The 22,759-nt window shown below is 51.1% G+C and overlaps 1 protein-coding gene across 2 annotated transcripts in view; it reads right to left on the reverse strand.

Annotated features, from left to right (window-relative positions):
* Positions 1-22,759, reverse strand: part of USP7 (ubiquitin specific peptidase 7) — a 1,511,465-nt gene that overhangs the window by 894,524 nt on the left and 594,182 nt on the right. For both annotated transcript variants that reach the window (XM_085628311.1, XM_085628312.1), the window contains exon 12: positions 1,030-1,139. In XM_085628311.1, coding sequence (XP_085484437.1) covers positions 1,030-1,139 — 110 coding nt within the window. The remainder of the gene's footprint in view (positions 1-1,029; positions 1,140-22,759) is intronic.

Here is a 22,759-nt window from a genome sequence, read left to right on the forward strand (position 1 = left end):
TGGTTAAGCGAAAATGTACATTTACAATTTCTTGTATTCTATATCTCCGGATCCTCAAGTAGATCTTTTTCATCGTGGTGTCTAAAAAATTTTTTAAAAAGGCATTATTTTTCTAAGTTGGTGGCTGATTTCTTGAGGGTCTCATGGATTTCTTCTTCAATTGTTTGTGGTTTAAAAACTTTACACTTGCTCCTTTGTTTAAGCCTTGCTGCTCAGAGCCACAGCTCCCCACAGTTGAGCTAGAGGGTTTAATGGTCCTAAAGGGGATGGTAAGTGTATTACACGGTGAGGTCACACAACCACACAATCTAATGCATCATAATTTCGCACACATGACCTGTATTGGTGAAACCCAGGCACCAAAAACAGACCTACTGAGATTCCAAGAGCAGCATGGGTTCCTGACAGCAACGACAAGCCTTAAACCCTGAACGTTTTGAGCGAGACTGTGTTAACAGCAAAAACTACAATTTGAAAGGAAAATTTTAGATTAGTGCAACTACAAACTGCATCGAATGGCATGGAAAAACAAAAAATGTTAGTGTGGCACCTTATACGGCTCCAGGATAACATATTTGGGTTGAATCCCAGAGTCTAGTTAAAACCAAGGCACTGTCAAATAAGCACAGAAGAACGAACTCTAACTTTTTGATCGAGTCTAGCACCTAAAGGAGATACAAGGCGAGTAATCTGCAGGTACAATCATACATCAGAAAGATCAACACAAATATTTCTAGAGCACATACAAAAGGAAACATCACAAGTCTCGCATAAGGACACTATTCAGGCGATACTAACACAAATGTCTAATGCTCTGTAATAAACATTTAGGTCTAGAAACTTGGAATTCAAGCTTCATATACAGTTTCGCTTTATCCACCACAAGACCACATCTCTCAAATAAGACTACCAAAACTTCAAGCCTCAAATCCCTCACATACCAAATGTTAAACATAATTACACAGTTACAAGACAAACAAAACTTCAAAAAAATAATTAACACAATGAAATATTTATGAGAGACATTACCTATCATTTATTTTTATGTTTTGATCAGTTTGAGGGTCATACATAAACCGCATAAGTTGTAAATGTAAAACTGGTGGCAAAGTGAGAAACTTTACACCTTTCTCTGCATCCTGTAATAAAAAAAAAATTAAGTTTTAAGTATGAATTTCATGTGCTCTATTACACTACACAGATTAAAGGTACCAAACTTTGATACCATGCTTTATAAAAATGTTCGGTTGACCGAAATGCAGACTGGAGGCCTGGCTATGAACAAGCATTATATATTAACAACATTAAGCCCTTCAAACACGTTACAAATGTGCCTTTAATTTAAAGATGTTGCACAGTAACTTGGTAAGCTGACCATCTTTCAAAAACAACCCTCTACTTATCTCCCAAAGTGTGACAAACCATGTCACCAACCAAGTTCTGAGATCCAAGATTGTAGCAGGACATAAGCTAACCAAAGTGAATGGTAGAGTGCTGGTGAGAGGGAGTCCTAACCAAATTAACCATTAAGTAGATTGTCTTCATATACAAATTGATGGAACCGGATTTAACAGGTTGTGTGCTGGGATTGGAACAGCAGCATATAACTGATCAAAAATGTATAATGGTACAACTATGTGAAGGTGCATCCAATATGTAGTGCTCACAGGATGAATGATAGCCATATTACAGCAAGTTGTACATTCCTCTGAGCAGCGACCCATGCTACTTAATTTAGGATAGAATATTTATGAGGTCTTGTAGGCTGTACTCTTCGAGCTGCAGATGTATATTATGCAATCGTCTATCACAATGGCTTTAAGAAACAAGTTACTTACCTTGAAGAAAAAAAGTTTAGTTACCTGTAAGGCAAAGGTCACTAATGTGGATTTCATGCTGCAGATCACACGCTTGCACTCTCCACCATCTAGGGTTGAACTCTGAATAATGAAACTAAATTACCTTTCTTAGTGTCAGAATCAAGGGTGCTCCAATTGACTCATCGTTATGCTCTTTGAAAAGTACAAGTTAACGGAACATAAAAACCATTTGCTGTGTTTTTTCCCCAGTGGGAACAAGGCGTTTGTGTGACTTGATGCACAAGTTACTTACTTTCAGTAACGATATATCTGTAAGAGACCTTAGTGATAAATTCCTTACCTTAGAATTACCCCTAGGCATCAGAATGGATCCGGAAAGTTTGTCAGCAGTCACCCTGCGCATCAGTAGGCGTCATCGTACAGCTCCGCATATGTCACTGGCGTAGTAGCTGCTGAGATGACGCCGTTGGAGCGAATTAAACGCGCCCACGCGCACTGGCGTCAGTTCTGTACACAATTTTTCAGCACCAGGAGCACAGAGCCATGCTAGAGACAGACTACTGGTGCAATAGAACTAGGGCCCTGAAATGGATGGCCTGAACCCTAGAGAACAATTCGCAGAACGGGTAGGATGGGCGGGCAGTAAGGAATCTATCACTAACTAATGTCTCTTACAGATGGAGTAGTTTATTACCTGTAACTCCAGTTCTGTAGTTGGGGTATCTCTGTGACAGTAAATCATGTGAATAGTCCCGCGCATGTGCGTGGACCCCGGAGCACTTAGATATATTCTCTTAAATTGTCCTCTTCTGCAGTCCTGCACAGACACTTGAGATAAAGGACAATAATGCAGCCTAAAAACAATTAGGTGACGCTGGCCATTACTTCATCCTGAAGTGAAAAAGATAGCCAGGTAACAGTTAAATTGAACTATTTTACTGAGTTTCACCCATAGAGAAACTCCCCTTAACAAAGATCTTTTTTTCATGACCGAGATGAAGGATTGGACAGACAAGCCCCATAGGCTGCCATTATGTGTCTGTAAATGGATACCGTGCCTTTAAAAATCCTTCCAGAGACCCTCGGCATCTCATGATGCACAGCCAAAGGCTAGTTACTTACAGTTCTTTTTGAAGGCGTATAAAGCAAGGTCTGCTAAATTCTGGACATACCGTTTCATCCACCGGGGAGGAGGGTGGGTTGCTTATGACTATCACAGATACCCCTACTACAGAACTGGAGTTACAGGAAAGAAACTACTCCTTCTGAGGTAGGGGATCTCTGTGCATAGTCAATCATGTGAATAGAATAGCAAGCCCATCCCCAAACAACAAACCCCAGCGGTGGAAGAAACAGACCTACTATTGTGCAAATAGATTCCTCAGTGAAGCCTGCCCAACCTGAGCATCTGCCCTGGCATCAGAGTCCAGGCAGTGGTGTTTAGTAAAAGTATGAACTGACTTCCAAGTGGCAGCCTTACAGATTTCTGCAATAGGGGCGTTAGAGTAAAGCCGCTGTAGCAGCTTTACCTCTGGTAGAGTGAGCCTTAGGCTTACTAACTAGAGTCTTGTTGGCTTTCTGATAACTCAACTGAGTACAGAACACGATCCACCTGGAGATGGATTGCTTGGAGGTAGCAAGACCAGTCCTGACAGAGCCATCCTTCACAAACAACTGACCCGATCTACGAATCTCCTTAGTCTTATCTAAATAGAACTTCAACACCCTTCTAACATCGAGAGAATTAAGGGATCTCCGCAGGAGAGGAAGGATGCTGAAAAAATGTGGGTAAAGAAATAGTTTGATTCACATGAAACTCCGACACTACTTTTGGAAAGAATTTAGGGTGAGTTCTCATGACTATCTTAGAAGAATGAAACACCGTGTAAGGCTCTTGACAACAGAGAGCCTGGATTTCACTCACCCTGCGAGCCGATATTATGGCGACAAGGAAAGCTGCCTTCCAGGACAGATGCTGGAGACAAGCCTTATGAATGGGCTCAAAAGGCTGCCGCATCAGTCTAGAAACCACTACATTAAGCTCCCACGGAGGTGAAGGACGCCTTATGGGAGGAAACACTTTCTTCAAACCTTCCAGAAAATCTTTGATGACTGAATTTGGAAAAAGGAAGTTTGTGAAGGACATTTAGTATACGCAGTTAAAGCTGCTAGGTGAACTTTAATGGAATGAAAATTCAGGACAGATTGAGCCAAATGCAGCAAATAAGGAAGAATGACATTCACCTTGCAGGAGGTAGGATCTGCATTCTTCGAGGCACACCAAATGCAAAATCTCTTCCATTTATATGCGTAGGAAGTCCGTGTAGATGATCTTGTCGCTTCTTTTAATATCTCCATACAGCTCTGAGGGAGATTTAAATGTCCATACTGCACTAACTCAGGAGCCATGCTGCCAAATTTAACGACGAGAGGTTGGGATGCATCATCTGCCCTCCGTACTTCGTGAGAAGGTCCGGCCGACACAGAAGCCGAAGGTGCGGCAGGAGAGACCGGTGAAGTAGATCGGTGAACCACCACTGACGGGGCCACTCCGGAGCAATGAGGATCATCTTGGCCTGTGATTGGGAAAGTTTGATCAACACTGTCGGAATCAGGAGAATGGGTGGAAAAGCGTAGAGAAAGCTGTTCAACCAGTTGATCCACAGTGCATTTTCCAGCGTCCCTGGCTGGTAGAACCTGGAGGCGAAGTCGCGGCATTTTCTGTTTTCCACGGTGGCGAACAGTTTGACCTCCGGAGTTCCCCATCTTTCGAATATTTCTTGCACCACGTAGTCGTTTAAGACCCACTCGTGATTTTCGAGAACTAGTCTGCTGAGCGAGTCTGCCTGAGCATTTTGCACACCCGGGTGGTGAGTCGCTGTGATGGTCAAGTCCCTGGCCAGGAGCCAATGCCAGATCGCCTGGGCCTCCCGAGACAGTGGGCGAGAGTGGGATCCCCCCTGCTTGTTTAGATAGAACATCGCTGTTATGTTGTCCGTCTGTACAAGCAGGGAACTGGTGCAAAAGGAAGGCTGGAAAGCTTTCAGTGCCAAGTGAACAGCTCAAAGTTCCAGGAAGTTGATGCGATACGTGGACTCCTTCACAGACCAACCTGCCCTGTATCTGTAGGGGATCCGAATGCGCACCCCAGCTGGGGAATCTCCTTGTGGAAAGGAGTCCCTCTGAGGAGATTGTGTGGAGAGCACCACCATCGTAGAGACTGGATGGCTTGCAGTGACAACATAATCCTGTCCTCCCAACTCCCCTCTTTCTGGTTCCACTGATCCTCCAAACATACCTGCAGAGGACGCATTCGGAGGCGTGCATGAGGAGTGAGAAAAATGCACAAGGCCATGGAGCCCAGGAGAGAGGACACCTTTCTCACAGTCAGGAAAGGTATGGTCATGGGAGTCTGAGCCTTCCGAAGAATTAAGAATCTCTCCTCCAAAGGGGACACACTTGCCTTGTGAGTATCGATGGAGGCTCCCAGATACTGTGTGGCTCACTGGTTAGAGGCAGCAGACCCGGGAGCAGAGGACGGCCCGGGACCAGGGTTCAATTCCTGACGCGGCAGGGTCGTGGACCAGGGCCAGCGGACTCGATAATTCTCGCCTCGGTGCCTACTCTAACCAGGGATCACACTCGGCAACTCTGGGCATTAGCTTGCCTCATCTAAACAACGGCCCCCCCATATTCGCCGGGGATGCCTGGTTTCACCTTGGAGATACCCAGGAGGGACCATCTCACAGGGATAGCCAGGACGGGTTCCACAGCGGTCTACAGCTCCAGGACGCCTCAGGGCAGCAGTACGCTTTACAAGACACATACATTTACATTTACATACTGCAGACAATGGACAGGAGTCAGGACAGACCGAGATTGATGTGTAGATCTAAGCAATTCAGCAGAACGCACGTCCTGTTGAAATGCAGTTGCCCTTCCTGAGGCGTGGCTGCCATGATCAGCCAGTCGTCCAGGTATGGATAGACTAATACTTTGCTCTTCTGGAGGTGTGTTGCGACTACTGCCATGCATTTTGAGAAGTCCTGGGCGCTGACTTCAGGCCGAAGAGCAGCACTGCCTATTGGTAGCGATTGGTGCCGACCAGGAACCGTAGGAACTTGCGATGTTTTCTTGCTATGGGCACTTGAAAATATGCGTCTTGCAGATCTATGGCACTTAGCCAGTCTCCCTGATGCAGCTGAGGGTAGATCTGATGCAGGGATAATATGCGGAACTTTTCTCTGCGGATCCATTTGTTCACTTGCCATAAGTAGAGTATCTATGGAGGACGGCTGGTGAAACGTAGACAGTATCCATTGCTAACAATATTCAGCACCTAACTGTCCTGAGTTATCTTCCACTCTGCCAGATAATTTTGAATGCTTCCCCCCCCACCGGAGTGGGCAACAGAAGAGGGGGAAGAAACCCTTCAGGGCTTGGAACCCGCTGGGGCCTTGTTCCCTGGTGTGGACTACTGGTTAGAACTTCCTCTCGACTGGCGTCTTTGAAATAGCCATTAAAACTGTTGCTGTTGTTCAGACTGACAGCCCTGCCCACGCTGGAATCGCTGAGAGGAATAAGAGCGGAAATTCCTACGCTGCTCCTTAGGCTTCTCCAAGCCAACACATTTGAGGGTCTCCATCTCCGCCTTCATGCGGGCCATCTCCTCGTTCGCACGGGAACCAAAGAGGGTGGTACCTGAGAATGAAAGGTTCGCGATACGCTGTGGAGCCTCTGGTTTTAAAGAGGGGGGACAATCAGGAATGCCGTCGTAGAGTAACGCCATGGAAATACTCGTGGGCTGCAAGGAGAGAGGTGTCCGCTGCTGCGCTGATAATCTAAATAGAGACAATCAGTCCCTCGTTGAGTTCCTCCTGGAAATCCTCTCGTTTGTCCCTAGCTAGGAGGTCTAGGAACTGGTGAAGAGACTCCCACAAGGAACGGTCGTAACGGCCCAGCAGGGCAACAGAGCTACCTGCCTTCATTGATGTTGCTGCAGTGTTGTAGACTTTACTTCCCACAGAGTCCAGCTTACGGCTCCTAGAACTTGCTGTCGACGTTGAAAGGCTGACCACAGAAAGAAACTTGTCACTCGACGTCCAACTACGATGATACCTCCTCAACGTCTACCTTCTTCCCAATGTTGAACGTCTCGTCGACGTCTAGCAGCGGTGTCGTCTTGACGGCAAGCGCAGATATCTCCTTGACCCAGATCGACGGCAATTGTGTGTCGACGTTGACCGGGATGTCCTAGACGTCGACCTCACCCAAGGCCTCTAAGTCCGTCCCCTCGACGTTTATCTTCGACCCAGAGCCCTGAATCGACAGGGAGCATATCGTAGTCATACCTGGTCTCGAATTCGATGTTGCCTTCGAAAGTCGACTGGGACCAATGTCGTTTTTGAGCCTTCTTTCGACTGGGGAGCCCCCCAGAGGCCAACGCATGGGTCTTGGAGGAGGACTGGCTCTCTCCTTGCCCAGATGTCCCACCTGCAGCCTCTTGTCTTCTCTGCTCTAGGCCTTGAAGACGAATCTTCTCCCTGTCATGCAAGGTGCTCCTGGAGAAGGATTTACAGATGGCGCAGGATTCAGGAACATGTGAAGTAGGTAGACAGAATACAAACTCTGTGGGCGTCCGATTTGGCCTTCTTCCTGCCACATTCAGGGCGCTTGTCGAATAAAGATGGCATTTTGACAAGAAAAATGTGGGCTAACTGCCCAAAAAAAGACAGTAAAAGGAAGGAAAAGGCCAAAGACGTCGAGTGAAACACTCAAACTAACTTTAGAAAGCTTAATTACTGAAAAATATACCACTCAAGGTAGAGCTCAACGCTCCAGGGTCCTGCTAGCAGGAGCCCGAAAAAAGAACTGAAAGTAACTAGCCTATGGCTGTGCATCATGGGATACCGAGGGTCTCTGGAAGGCTTCTTAAAGGCACGGTATCCATTTACAGACACAATGGCAGCCTATGGGGCTTGTCTGTCCAACCCTTCATCTCTATCATGAAAAAAGGATCTTTGTGAAGGGGAGTTTCTCTATGGGTGAAACTCAGTAAAATAGTTTAATTTAACTGTTACTTGGCTATCCTTTTCACATCAGGTTGAAGTAATGGCCAGCGTAGCTTACTTGTTTTTAGGCTGCATTATTGTCTCTTTATCTCTTAAGTGTCTATGCAGGACTGCAGAAGAGTTGTAAGAAAAACAAGGGTACCCCAATACGTAAACCTGGGGTGAAATGTGCGGTAAAATAATAAAGTGATCCTAAGGAGGGCACTTATGGTTAGAGAGTTGAAGATTAATTATTTTAAAGGAGCAAAAAAATTAATAATGTACATAGGGACATAAGTCCGTTCATGTGAAACATTTTTTTCCACAACAATAGAATTCAGGTGCTCACACAAAAAGTGAAAGAGGCGTGACGAGCAGAGTGAGGATGAAGTTGACATGAGCAAGCGTGACCATCTTGAACTTCTCCTTCCGCAGTAAGCGACTGACGTTCCGGGGGTCTAAGATAGGACGCAGGCCCTTGTCCTTCTTTGGAATCAAGTAGTAGTGGGAATAACAACCACGACGTACTTCTGGCGTCAGAACACGCTCAATGGCCCCCTTGGCCAAGAGGGCCGTGACTTCCTGCTGGAGAAGTTCCTAGTGGTCCCCCGACAGGCGGTGGTACTGAGGTGGCATGGCTGGAGGGGAACACTTGAAGGGGAGGGAGTAGTCCCTTCGGACTATTTGCAGAAACCACCTGTCCGAGGTGATGGTGCACCAGTGGGGAAGGTGATGGAGAATCTTGCTACCCACAGGCGTCTGGTGGGCATGAAACACTGGACTAGGAAGGTTTTGAGACGGCGGCAGGGGCGGTGCTGGATTGACCCGCCCGCTGTCCTCGGGACCCACCACAACAGGTCCCACGTCCACGGCTGCGCTGAGACTGTGGCTGCGCAGGCCTGCATTTCTGAAAGGAATGCGCTTGGGTACCTCGACCCCGACCTCGAAAGGAGCTAAAAGTGGACCCCAAGGGAGTACGTGTGGTGGCGAGACCCAAGGACTGGGCCGTAGCCAGAGAGTCCTTAAAGCGTGCCAGGGTGCTATCCGCCTCGTCAATAAAGAGGCGTGTGCCATTAAAGGGTATGTCCAACAAAGTGGAGAGTGCCCTGCTGAGGAATCTGCTGTGTCAAGCCCACAATGGATAGTCAATTTAGCAGCATCCCTCCCTTCGGTAATGGCCTGGGACAGAACCGCCCGCGCTTCCACAGGACACTGAGGCAGCACCTGTGCCTTGGTGTCCCACACAGAATGGAAATTGCGGCCCAACAGGCACGCAGTATTCACCGCTCGCAACCCGGAACTGACAGAAGTGAAAATCTTTTTCCCAAACTGCTCGAGTTTCCTAGATGCCTTGTCAGGAGGAACATGTGGGTATGCGCTCGGCAAGGCAGAAGCCTGGACAACCAGACTCTCAGACGTCAGGTGTTGCGTGAGAAAGCTGTGTTGTGTGAGAAAGCTGGGGTCACCCGGCGCCGGCCGATGGCAGCATGCCACACCCTTATCTACAGGAACCAGTGTTAGGTTTGGTCCAGGTGCTCAACAGAATGTCAGTAAATGCCTTGTTGAAGGGCAGCAGCGGATCCGTGGATGACGGCGGCTGCAGCACCTTGGTCAGGAGATTGGTCCGATAGGTACTGAAGGGAGCTCGAGGTTAAGAGACTCAGCCGCCCTACGCAACATCATGAAAAAGTCCCAACCTCCTCCATAGCCACGGAAGTAGGGGACAGTGTACCAGGGTGTGGAGAGAAATCCATATCCACTGGACCCTCCAGGTCTCCATCCCATTCAGGCTCATCCTCGCATTGAGCTGCAAGAGGGTCTTAGGACTCCTCGCATTGAGCTGCAAGAGGGTCTTATGACCCCTCCCAGTTCTCCCCTTCATCCACCGTTTGTTGAGGAGGCCGGAAAGGACGAGCAGCCCGGGGAAATGGGACAAACTCCCCAGCCAGAAGTGGAATTTGGGGGGTAAGATACCTGTCCCGGTTCATCGTCGTCCGGCGTCAGCGGCGCCGGGTATGGTGCTGGCGTAGCAGATGCCAAAGGTGGCGGCACGGGGGCAGATCCACCCAACGGGTCCGCGTGACCCGAAGGCGCTTGGGAGGGACCCAATGGGGCAAACAAATGGCGCAAGGCCAACACGAAGGCCTGTACCTCGTCCGAAGACTTGTGCGGGCCTGGAAAGGATGGGTAGACCGCATGCAACAACGGAGGCTTCAACGGAGCCACGGGTGAGTGACCGCCAGCCCCCTCCACAGAGACCGGTGAGGGGTAGAGGAAGAGCGACGTCGCTTCTTCGACTTTTTATGGCGCCATGACCTACCTGTCCCCGATTCCGGCGAGCGATGCTGATGGCTCAGCGACCAGTCCCTTGACCTCCCACGGGAGCAGGACCCCGATCAGCACGGAACCGATTGCCGGACCAACAACTTTCGGGAACTCTCCCTCAAAGCTTTCGGCGCTATGGTGTGAGTAAGTGCCATCTTTCTTGCATGGTATGCCCCCACTTTTTGCTGAATTGCTGCATGTACTTTGACTGAGTGTGCCCTGGACTCCTGCCAATCAGGTGCCCAGTGCCTATGTTCCTTCCCTAAAACAAACCAAACCCAAATTGGCAAACCCTGGCCACATGTCAGCCCCTGGTAAATGGTACCCAGGGCCTTGTGACCAGGGAAGGCCTCTAAGGGCTGCAGCACTCATTGTGCCACCCTCAGAGGCCCTGTACCCTTACACACACACACTGCCTTTGCAGGCTGAGTGTTTGGGTGCAAGACAAAAACAAAGTCGACATGACACACAACCATGTGTGCCATGCCCATCACCTACACTGCCATGGCATACATCAGCCACCCCTCTAGCTGGGTGCCTTATGCCAATGGTGTGGGCACAGGAGCCGTGTGCCCCTACAGTGCCCAGGTCCATTCCTGAGCACTGTAAGTGCAGGGCTGCCATTTAAGAGTACATGGTGCCGAGAGCTCGTCAAACACGAGCTCCACAGCACCATAATGGCAACACTAAAGACTGAGAAGTTTGGTATCAAACTTCTCAGCACATTAAACCCACACTGATGCCAGTGTGGGATTTATTGTACCCAGCACCCCAGAGGGCATCTTAGAGGTGCCCCCTTAAACCTAACCTACAATCCACGTCTGCTCTGAGGCTGCCTAGGCTGCCACCCAGCAGACATGTTGCTGGACCCCTGGGTAGGAGAGCCCCTGCTCTCCTGGGCCTGCAACAATGCACATCCTGGGCGAGGTGCTAAATCTCCTCCCCCAGGATGGGCAGGGGGAAGCTTCAAAGGCATGCCGCCTCTGTGAGCTTCCCTAGGCCACTGCAACCCCCCACTCGTGGGAAGCTTTGGCCGGAAACCCCACATAAGGACAGGGGATGTGCCAGCCTGCCAACCCCACCCCTCAGGTGGGGGAGGCGAGATGAAGCACATCTCTGGGCTCTCGCCATCTTGAAGATGGGGAGCCCTACCCTATCAGGACTAGGCTACTGCCCCCCTCCCACAGGAGAGAGGAAGGATAGGGGGTGTACCCACCCCAGGACAGGGACCCATTGGTCCCTGCCCTTCACCTACCTGTAACGCCCCTAAATCTAGTATTGAATATGCTACTTACCAGTATGCATCTGTTCTTGGCATGTAGGGCTGCTGACATTCATATCTGTGCATAGATCGCCGCCTAGTGTTGGGTCCGGATGTTTGCACGTTGTTGTCCTGGAAGAGTCTTCGAAGTATCCTGGGATAGGTGACTCCTCCCCTGGACTACAGTGCGCATGGGCATCCTCTCCATCCTCAGATTGTTTTTCGCCATTGTGGCAGTGATGGAGTAGATACAGAAAGTGATGACCATGCTTACAGTAATTCTGAGAGCTGCAGCTGCTACAGGCGCCGGGGAGGAGGGAGGGCGATATGAATGTCAGCAGCCCTACATGCCAAGAACAGATGCATACTGGTAAGTAGCATATTCAGTTCGAGGCATGTGGGCTGCTGAATTCATATCTGTGCATAGAATATATAGCAGTACCTCCTATTAGCGGCGGCTACCAGTGCCAGCTGCAGCGGTCTGAAAAAGAGTTTTGAGAACAGCCTGTCCTACAGCTGCCTGCTGTTTTGATTGCACATCTACACAATAGTGTTTGGTAAATGTGTGTGTAGTGGACCAGGTGGCTGCTCCACATATATCATGCAAAGGAATGTTTCCAAGGAAAGCCATGGAGGCCCCTAACTTACGTGTTGAGTGGGCTCGTGGGGGAATCATTAAGGTGCGTTTAGCCTTTTGATAGCAAATTTGAATACATTTAACGATCCATCTGGCTATACCTGCTTTGGAGATGGCGTTACTTTTGTGGTGTGGGGCAAAGGCAACGAAATGTTTTGTTTTCCTAAAGACTTTAGTCCTGTCGATATAGTACATGAGGGCTCTCTTTACATACAGTGTATGGAGTGCTCTTTCTGCGACAGTTTGTGGGTTTTGAAAGAAAACAGGCAGTTCAATAGTTTGATTCATGTGGAACTGCGATATTACTTTGGGCATGAATTTGGGGTTGGTACGTAGTAAGACCCTGTTGGCGTGAACCTGTATGAATGGCTCTTGAATGGTTAGTGTCTGGAGTTCACTAACTCTTCTTAACGAAGTGATTGCCACTAGGAAAGCTACTTTCCAGGTGAGGAATTAAATCTCACATGAGTGGAGAGGTTCGAAGGGTGGACCCATCAGTCGGGTGAGGACCAGGTTGAGGTTCCACACCAGTGCTGGTGGGTGTCTTGGGGGAATTACTCGTTTAAGTCCCTCCAAGAAGGCTTTGATGGCAGGCACTTTGAATAAAGAGAGGTGCTGCCTGTTTTGGAGATAGGCTGATATTGCGGTCAAATGGACACGTATTGAGGTGTATGCCAGATTGCATCGGTACAGGTGTAGGAGGTAACAAATTATGTTTTGGATGGATGCGTCTAGCGGGTTAATGTCAGTATTATTGCAATAAATGACGAACCTTTTCCATTTGGCTGCATAGCAAGCCCTGGTAGTGGGTCTCCTGGCCTCCTTAATGATGTCCATACAGTCAGGTGGCAGGTTTAGGTAGCCAAACTCTAGGACTTCAGGAGCCAGATTGCCAGGTTCAGCTGTTGCGGATCTGGGTGCTGAATCTCTCCATGGTTCTGCGTCAAATGCGCGGGTTTGATCCGCAGTCTTTGATGGGGCACCACGGAAAGTTCGAGAAAGGTGGTGTACCATGGCTGGCGTGCCCACGTTGGAGCAACCAGGACGAGTGTGAGTGAGTGTTGTCTGAGTTTGCGAGCCACCAGCGGTATCAATGGTGCTGGGGGAAAAGCGTACGCAAATCTGCCGGACCAGTTCATCCATATCGCATTGCCCTGCGACTGCGGATGTGGGAACCTGGCGGCAAAGCTTTGGCATTTTGCGTTTTCGCTTGTGGCGAATAGGTCTATCTCTGGGTGACCCCACTGCTGGAAGTACGGTTGGAGTACTGATGGGTGTAACTTCCACTTGTGCATCTGGTGACTGTGTCTGCTGAGCAGATCCGCCATCTGGTTGTCTTTGCCGGGGAGATGTTCCGCCATGAGGAACATGTTCCTCTGAATGGCCCACTTCCACATGCTCTGAGCCAGATGAGACAACTGTGGAGAGTGTGTTCCTCCCTGCTTCTGTATGTAGTACATGGCAGTCATGGATCAACACGACTTTGTTGCACAAGTGTACTTTGAATGCCTTCATGGCTAGGAAGATTGCCATCAGTTCTAGAAGGTTGATGTGCATCTTCTTTTGTTGTGTTGTCCATAGTCCCTGCACTGTGTAATTGAGTACATGAGCTCCCCATCCCTGGAGAGACTCGTCCGCTGTCAGTATTATTTGTGGAACAGGCTCTCGGAACGGTCGGCCCTTGCAAAGGTTTTGTGGATTCCACCAATGCAGAGAGTTGTATGCCCGACCGCTCACCAACACTAGGTCTTTTAGTTGCCCGTGAGCCTGAGTCCATTGACGTGCTAAGCACTCCTGAAGCGGCGCATATGTAGTCTCGCGTGTGGGACTATGAAAATGCAGGAGGCCATCATGCCTATCAACTGCATGAACACTCGCGCGGGAAGGGAGTGTGGGGGTTTGAACTTGGAAATCAGCATTTGCATGCTGTTGATCCTCACTAAATTTGGCTGAGCTGTGGCCGCCAGAGTGTCTATGGTCGCACCCAGGTACTGTTGTACGTGTGCGGGTTGGAGATGTGATTTTGGGTAATTTAGTGAGAACCCCAGGCTGTGAAGGAGGTGAATGGTGCGGGACATGTGGCTGGCGCATTGCTGGGCTGACTTTGCCTGAACAAGCCAGTCGTCCAGGTAAGGGTAGACATGAATGTGTTGCCTCTGTAAATGTGCAGCCACTGTAGCTAGGCACTTTGTGAAGACCCTGGACGCTGTTGTCACGCCTAAGGGAAGAACCTTGAATTGGTAGTGCTGCCCTTGAATAGTGAACCTGAGATATTTTCTGTGTGATGGGTGAATGGGTATGTGGAAATAAGCATCTTTGAGGTCCAGTGTGGCTAGGAAGTCTCCCTGTTTGAGCAGTGGGAGGACTTGTTGCAGGGTGAGCATGTGGAAATGCTCTGAGAGAATGTAGCGGTTGAGGGGTCTCAGGTCTAGTATGGGTCTGAGGGACCCGTCCTTCTTTGGTATTAAAAAGTACAGGGAGTACACCCCCGTACCGTGCTCGTGGACGGGTACGGCCTCTATTGCGCCTTTTTGCAGCATACTTAGCACTTCCTGCTGTAATAGCGCTAAGTGCTCGGAGGACATAGGACGGTGTCTTGGCGGTATTGTGGGTGGAGTTGAGGTTAATTCTAGGCAGTAACCGTGTTTGATAATATCTTTGACCCACCTGTCCGTGGTGATGGAGTTCCACGTGGACAGGAACCTTTGTAGCCTTCCCCCGACAGGTTTTATGTGGTCGGGAGGAAGGGAGAGGGCGTCACTGTTTGTTCTTGGGAGAGGATCTGGTATTGCCGTATCCGCGTCCTCTGCCCTTTGTGCTTGAACCACGATATCCACCCCGGGTGTTTTTATCGTAGGTACTTTGGGTGTTGCCCTTGTGGTAGGTTTGCTGTGACCCCTGTCCTCTACCTGCTCCTCTATTTCCGGGGCGACGAAAGGAGCCACTCCGAAAGGTCTGCGTTTGGAGAGCCCCCATGGACTTTGCAGTGTCTGTCTCCTTTTTTATTTTTTCTAGGGTGGTGTCAACCTCTGGTCCGAATAAGTAGTCGGGGTTGACCGGCTGATTGAGGATGTTATTTTGAACCTCCGGTTTGAATCCGGAGATTCGTAACCAGGCGTGTCGTCGTAACATGACGCTAGTGTTTATTGCTCTGGCAGCTGTGTCTGCGGCATCCAGTGCACACTTAATGGATGCGTTAGTGAGGAGTTGTCCCTCCCTGATGAGGATCTCTGCTCCCGCTTTGTATTGGTCAGGGAGATGTTGGAGTAATGTTTCTAATGTGTCATAGTGTGCGCGATCGTAGCAAGCTAGGAGCGCCGGAGTATTGGCAATACGCCATATGTTAGCTGCCTGGGCTGCAACCCGCTTGCCGGAGGTCTCTAGCACCTTGGACTCTTTGTCCGGGGGAGGAGCATCCCCAGTTGTCTGCGAGTGCGCAAGTTTGCGAGCATTGGCGACTACGATGGAATCCAGAGGCAACTGGCCTCTAATGTAGGTAGGGTCCCCAGGCGCCGACCTATATTTCTTGTCGATCCTGGGGTTTATTACTCGTGCCCTGGTGGGTTCTTTGAAAATGTCCTTTGCTGGTTTGAGGACACCTTTCAACATGGGTAGAGTTTTGATATTCCGTTCTGAGGATGCGAAAGTATCCATTAGAAAATCGTCCTCGATTGTGTAGGAGTGGGAGTTGCACACCATGATTGGCCGCAGCACGTTCAATAAGGGCGTTGAATGCGGCAGTGTCCTCTGTGGGAGACGTTTTCGCACCATATAGCTGCGTGTCCTGTGTATCCATATGTGCACCCGTGTCTGCAGGGTCATCCCAAGCCTGATCAGGGTCCTGTTGGCCGTCAGGGTCCATCTCTCCGGGGTAGGGGACGTGGTCACCCATGTAGTCCTCCAAAACGTCGGTTTCGGAGTGTGTCGGAGAGAAGGACTGTGGATCTGGGGAAGAGGTATGGAGAGGTTCGTAAAGAACTGGTTCCGAATCCACTGGCAGCTTTTTCTTTAGAGGGATCCGGTAGGAGTCCAGAGCTGGCTCGGAAGTTATCCTCCGCTTGTGGAGCATCATTCTGCCGGTGTCGGCATCGATGATGTGGGATGGTGACGTCTCCGTAGGAGAGCGTTCGGCAGGCGTGATCCTAGTGTGGGTGACACGTGTTCTGATTTCGAACAGTTTGGGTGCCGTGGACGGCGGCAGGCCAAAAGTGATGTTGGCCGGTGCCGGAGAAGCCTTTTGAGCTTTTTTCGGCTCGGAGCCTGAAGGGTCCTGTAGGGCTGCCTTTTCTTTGATGTGTTGCAAGGACGCTGCAACTTGCCGCACCTCTAACGCCGACTGTTCTTTGGCGCCGACCGGTTCTGTAGAGGCAGGCGTGGACTTTTTCGGCACCACGGGGTCATCGAGTCGAGGAGAGGTAATAGCTGTCGACGGCGTCGATGATTGTGCCTTTGGTGCTGCTTTCGAAGTAGTGTGAGACGCAGCAGCTATTTTGACCTTTGTGGCTGGAGCCGATTGTTTCGGTGCCGGGAGCCGAGGCGGTTTGGCGGCACCGATGGCCTTTTTCCGTGTGTCGGCGCCGACGTCGGCTGCTGCGAGCTCGGCACCGAAGTCCCGCTTGGTGCGGTCGGTGCCGACGGGTTTGGCTGGCGTCGAAGGTGTGGTGGGCCTCGATCCGACCAGTTACTTTCAGTTTCGGTTTCTGTGGAACCGATACGGCTTTCGGTTTCGATGAAGGGAAACCAGTCGTTTTGGGTAGTAATGGCTGCCGCTGAATGTCCGAGGCCGGGCCAGAGGGCGGGGCCGAAGAACTGCAGGATAGGTCTTGGGTAAGGCCCGAAGGCGATCCCTCGACCGGAGCCATAGACTGACGCACTGGGATATCCTCCGTCTGTACAGGTAGGCCTTGCTCGTCACCGGAGCTACTCTCTTCGGCCCTTAAGGCCTCATTGTAGTCTCCTACCTCGGTGTCAGCTTCGTCTCTGTGAAAGAGTCGTTCTTCGATGTCTTCCGATCCGGAGTAGTGTTCGGAAGCGGGGCTGGAGGGTAGGTTCTCCACGTCTTCCACATCTTCGTCCTCGGCGCTGAAGATGTTGGTCGGTGCCGCTTGCTGCGCTTCAAGTCTCGCTGCTCGTCGATTCCGGAGAGTCTTTTTGGATCGGAATCGGGCACAGGCCATACATTTGGACTCGTCGTGATCCGGTGAAAGGCATTTGTTGCACACCGGGTGGACGTCAACATGGGGATATTTCGCATTGCATACAGGACACCGCTTGAATGGTGTCCTCGATTCCATCGTCGAAGTCGGGTCGATGGTCGGATATGATGCGAAAAGAGTTGGTCTTGAAGTTAGTAAACTAACAAATAACTATCGATACCGATCGGGAACAGTACCGACGCGAACTAAAGGCCTTTTGGCCTGAAAAAAGTTTTTCTTAACTTGAGTCAAGATAAGCACATCCGAACCCAATGGCGGAAAAAAACAATCTGAGGATGGAGAGGATGCCCATGCGCACTGTAGTCCAGGGGAGGAGTCACCTATCCCAGGATACTTCGAAGACTCTTCCAGGACAACAACGTGCAAACATCTGGACCCAACACTAGGCGGCGATCTATGCACAGATATGAATTCAGCAGCCCACATGTCTCGAACTTAGGGGCACCCTGAACCTTCCTTCCCCAGATTCCAGATTCAAAACTACACAGAAGAGCAAGAAAAAAGAAGAGCAAGAAAAAAGAAGACCTGCCCTGCAGCTGCTATAAAGAGGAAGACACCAACTGCTTTGGCCCCAGCCCTACCGGCCTGTCGACCCTCGAACCTGCTCCAACCCGGCATCTCTTGTGGCCAGCAACCTCACCAACCCCTGAGGACCTGGCTACCTTTTGGCTCTAAGCCCCTGGGACTCCCATGAGTAGAGGCTCTACTCAAAACCTACCACTAATCCCTGGCAGCAGCCAGGAACCGCGAACCAAGCACACTCTGCACCAGCCAAGCCTGGCCAGTGCCAGAGTGAACAAAGACCCCGAGGACGACCCCACGGCGACTGTGACCCCGAGTCCGGCACCCAAGGACCCCCCTCAACACTCCTTAGTTAAGGTTCTGGGCATAGACTTATGGGTCTCCCAGGGTCAGGTAGGTACAGTTGTTACACCCTCAGCGGCACAGGGGCAGCCGGGTGCAGAGTGAGTTAGGCCCAATGTTATCCTATGGGAGGCAGGGGGGCCTTGGTGGGTGGCTGCTGACTAGCAGGCCACGCAGCTATGGGAGCTGGGCTCCTGGTCACTTGCTCAGGGCAAATGGGGAATTAGATAGGTGTAGAGGTTACACTGCCAGGGCCACTTGGGCAGCTGGGTGCAGGGTGCTTTTGAGCCTTCGGGCGCTCAATTTCAATGGGAAAGCTGCTGGTTGAAAAAAGGCTGCAAGCTCGGGGACGAACATTCTTCAGGTGCAACCACCACTTCGAGAGGTAAGTTGGGTAGTTGGAGGATAGGTAGGTACCCAGGAGTTGGGCACAGGATTACTTTTCTAACTCCAGGACTGGATCCCAGATTCAGTCCTGGGACAGTTCTTGGAAACGAGTAAATTCGTTTTAGTTACTGTTGTGATTTTAAAGCAATATTTTGCTATTTTGAAAGTTGACACTTGGAACTTTCTACTCAAATTACCAATGTTATCCTATGGAAGGAAATTCACTTATCAGGTAAGTGGGGTTATGGTTGCTTTTTCTAGGTCAGTGTTGGATCCTAGATCCAGCAATAGTGTACCACCTGTAAGCAGTTGAGAAACTGCGTCTAAGTTACACAGGCGATTTTTAAGGACTATTTATAAGTTTGCAAAATCGACACTTGGAAGAAATTTCACAGAAAAACAGTCAATGATTTCCTACGGGAGAAAATTGAGTTAGTGCTAAGTACGGTCGTAATTACTTTTCAGGGTCAGTGCTGGGCACCAAGCTCCAGCACTGGGATCTCTCCTAATGGCAGGTGAATATTTCCGTTTTCGTTACTCTGTTGATTTAAGGTGAATATTTTAAAGTTTAGAAACTCCACACTTAGAAGAAATTTCAAGAGAAACCAGTCAGTTTCCCTATGGAAGAAGAGTGAGTTATCGGCTTTTGGGTAAGTACTCGACTGGCAAAGTTAAGGTTCTGGGCATAAACTCAGGGGTCTCCCAGGGTCAGGTAAGTACAGTTGTTACACCCTCAGCGGCACAGGGGCAGCCGGGCGTAGAGTGAGTTAGGCCCAATGTTGTCCTATGGGAGGCAGGGGGGCCTTGGTTGGTGGCTGCTGACTAGCAGGCCACGCGGGTGTGGGAGCTGGGCTCCTGGTCACTTGCTCAGTGCAAATGGGGAAGTAGGTAGGAGTAGAGGTTTCACTGCCAGGGCCACTCGGGCGGCTGGGTGTAGGGTGCTTTTCAGCCTTCGGGAGCTCAATGAATGGCTATGGAAAAGCTCAAGGCCGAACAAAGGTTTCAAGCTCTGGGACGAAGATTCTTCAGGTGCCACCACCACTTCGACAGGTAAGTTGGATAGTTGGAGGATAGGTAGGTATCCAGGAGTTGGGCACAGGGGGCCGCAGGGCGCCAGGTGCAGGGGTGCCTTTTGGTGTCGGGAAATCTTACCCTCTGTTGATAGCGGTTGGGGGGGGTACCTGGTTCTGAGGCTGCAGGCGTCGTCAGGAGTGTCGAGAGAAGTCCTTGGGTGCCGGACTCGGGGTTACAGTCACTTGTGGCCAGCAACCTCACAAACCCCGGAGGACCTGGCTACCTTTTGACTCTAAGCCCCTGGGACTCCCATGAGTAGAGGCTCTACTCAAAATCTACTTCTAATCCCTGGCAGCAGCCCGGAACCGCCAACCCAGCACACTCTGCACCAGCCTGGCCTGTGCCGGAGTGAACAAAGACCACGAGGACGACCCCACGGCGACTGACCCAGAGTCCGGCACCCAAGGACCTCCGTCGACACTCCTGAAGAAGCCTGCCCCTAAATACTAGTTTTAGGGGCATTACAGGTAGGTAAAGGACAGGGACCAATGGGTCCCTGTCCTGGGGTGGGTACACACCCCTACTCTGCCTCTCCTGTGGGAGGGGGGGCAGTAGCCTAGTCCTGATAGGGTAGGGCTCCCCATCTTCAAGATGGCGAGAGCCCGGAGATGTGCTTCACCTCGCCTCCCCCACCTGAGGAGTGGGGTTGGCAGGCTGGCACATCCCCTGTCCTTATTTGGGGTTTCCGGCCACAGCTTCGTGCCAGAGTGGGGGGTTGCAGTGGCCTGGGGAAGCTCACAGAGGCGGCATGCATTTGAAGCTTTCCCCTGTCCATCCTGGGGGAGGAGACCTAGCACTTCGCCCAGAATGTGCATTGTTGCAGGCCCAGGAGAGCAGGGGCTCTCCTACCCAGGGGTCCAGCAACATGTCTGCTGTGTGGCTGCCTAGGCAGCCTCCTAGACCAGACATGGATTGTAGGTTAGGTTTCAGGGGGCATCTCTAAGATGCCCTCTGTGGTGCTTTGTACATTAAATTCCACACTGGCATCAGTGCGGGTTTAATGTGCTGAGAAGTTTGATACCAAACTTCAGTGTTGCCATTATGGTGCTGTGGAATTCGTGTTTGACGAGCTCTCAGCACCATGTACTCTTAAATGGCAGCACCAGGAATGAACCTGGGTACTGTATGAGCACAGGGCTCATGCTCCTGTGCCCACACCACTGGCATAGGGCACCCAGCTAGAGGGGTGGCTGATGTATGCCAGGGCAGTGTAGGTGGTGGGCATGTGTGCCATGTGGAGAGAGACAGAGGGACAGAGGGACAGAGGGACAGAGGGACAGAGGGACAGAGGGACAGAGGGACAGAGGGACAGAGGGACAGAGGGACAGAGGGACAGAGGGACAGAGGGACAGAGGGACAGAGGGACAGAGGGACAGAGGGACAGAGGGACAGAGGGACAGGGAGGGAGAGAGTAGTGTGTGTGCGTGTGTGTGTGTGTAGTGTGTAGGTGTGTGGAGTGTGTGTGTGCCATGTGGAGTGTGTGTGCGTGTGCAGGGCCTCTAAGGGTGGCACAATGAGTGCTGCAGCCCTTAGAGGCCTTCCCTGGTCACAAGGCCCTGGGTACCTAGGGTACCATTTACCAGGGGCTGACATGTGGCCAGGGTTTGCCAATTTGGGTTTTGTGTGTTTTTAGGGAAGGAACATAGGCCCTGGGCACCTGATTGACTGAGTGTGCCCTGGACTACTGCCAAAGTACATTCAGCAATTCAGCAAAAAGTGGGGGCATACCATGCAAGAAAGATGGCACTTTCTCACACCAGAGGCCTCTGATCTCCGCCTCTCCCATGTGGCGGCCCCATCCCAGGAGGGACGCATCAGTCACCACTGTATGCGCCGGTTGGGGAAGGGATCTGCCTCTGACCCAATCGCAGTCCGTGAGCCACCACCGCAACGGTCGCGCAGAGCCCTCCGAGATCTGGACATGACCAGACAGGTCGCCCTGATACTGTGCCCACTGGAACTTCAGGTCCCACTGCAGAGTCCGCATATGCCATCTGGCATACGTCACTAACAGGATGCAGGAGGCCAGCAGTCGGAGGGTCATACTGACCGGAACCCGGGATAGAGGCTGAAAGATCGGAATCATAGCCTGAATATCCTGGCCTCACTGCTCGGGAGGATAAACCCGAAACAACGTTGAATCCAGAACCGCCTGATGAAAGGGAGCTTCTGAGAGGGGGTCAGGTGCAACTTTAGCACACTGAGGGAGAACCCCAGTAAATGCAGGAGTTACGCTAGGTCTAGAGGAGAGAGACGACAGCCTGGGGCTAGCCCGACCTCAACAGCCAGTAGTGGGAACAACAACCACGTCCTACTTCTGGCCCAGGAACGCGTTCGACGGCCCTCTTGGCCAGGAGGACCGAGACTTCCTGACGGAGAAGGGTCAAATGATCCCCCGACATGCGGTGGTACAGAGACGGAATGGCTGGAGCGGAGGACAGACAGGGGAGCGAGTAACATTGGCAGATTATCTGCAGCATCCACTTGTCCGACGAGATCTCGCGCCAGGGGTGGAGCTGGAGGTGAACCCTGCCACCCACTGGTGTGGAGTGCCCCCTGAAGCTCGGATTAGGAAGTTTGAGGCGGAAGCAGCGGGGGTTGAAGTGGACTGATCCACACGCAGGTTGCCAGACCAGCCCCTGCGGAACCCACGGCCGCGGCCTTGCTGAGGCTGGTTCAGCACAGGCTTGCTGGAAGAGCGTGCCTGGGTACCCCTGCCCTGGCCACGAAAGGAATGAAACCCCATAGTGGCAGGGTTTTTCGAGGAAAGACCCAAAGACTTGGTCGTGGCACAAGAGTCTTTAAAGCGCTCCAGGGCATTGTCAGCCTCATCACCAAAGAGGCGGAAGCCATCGAAGGGCATGTCCATGATCGAGCTCTGGACATCGGGTGAGAACCCAGTGGAACGCAACCAGGCGTGGCGCTGCAACACCACCGTCGTGGAAATCGCCCTGCCCAACAGATCAGTGGTGTCCAAACCACACCCGATTGCAAACTTGGCCGCAGCCTTCCTCTCTGCAATCGCTTGGGAAAGAACAGCCTGGACCTCCTCAGAGCACTGAGGCAGAACCTCTGCCACCGAATCCCACACTGCATGGGAGTAACGGCCCAATAAGCAGGCTGTG

This window comes from Triturus cristatus, chromosome 10, assembly GCF_964204655.1.
Source record: "Triturus cristatus chromosome 10, aTriCri1.1, whole genome shotgun sequence".
Lineage (NCBI taxonomy): Eukaryota > Metazoa > Chordata > Amphibia > Caudata > Salamandridae > Triturus > Triturus cristatus.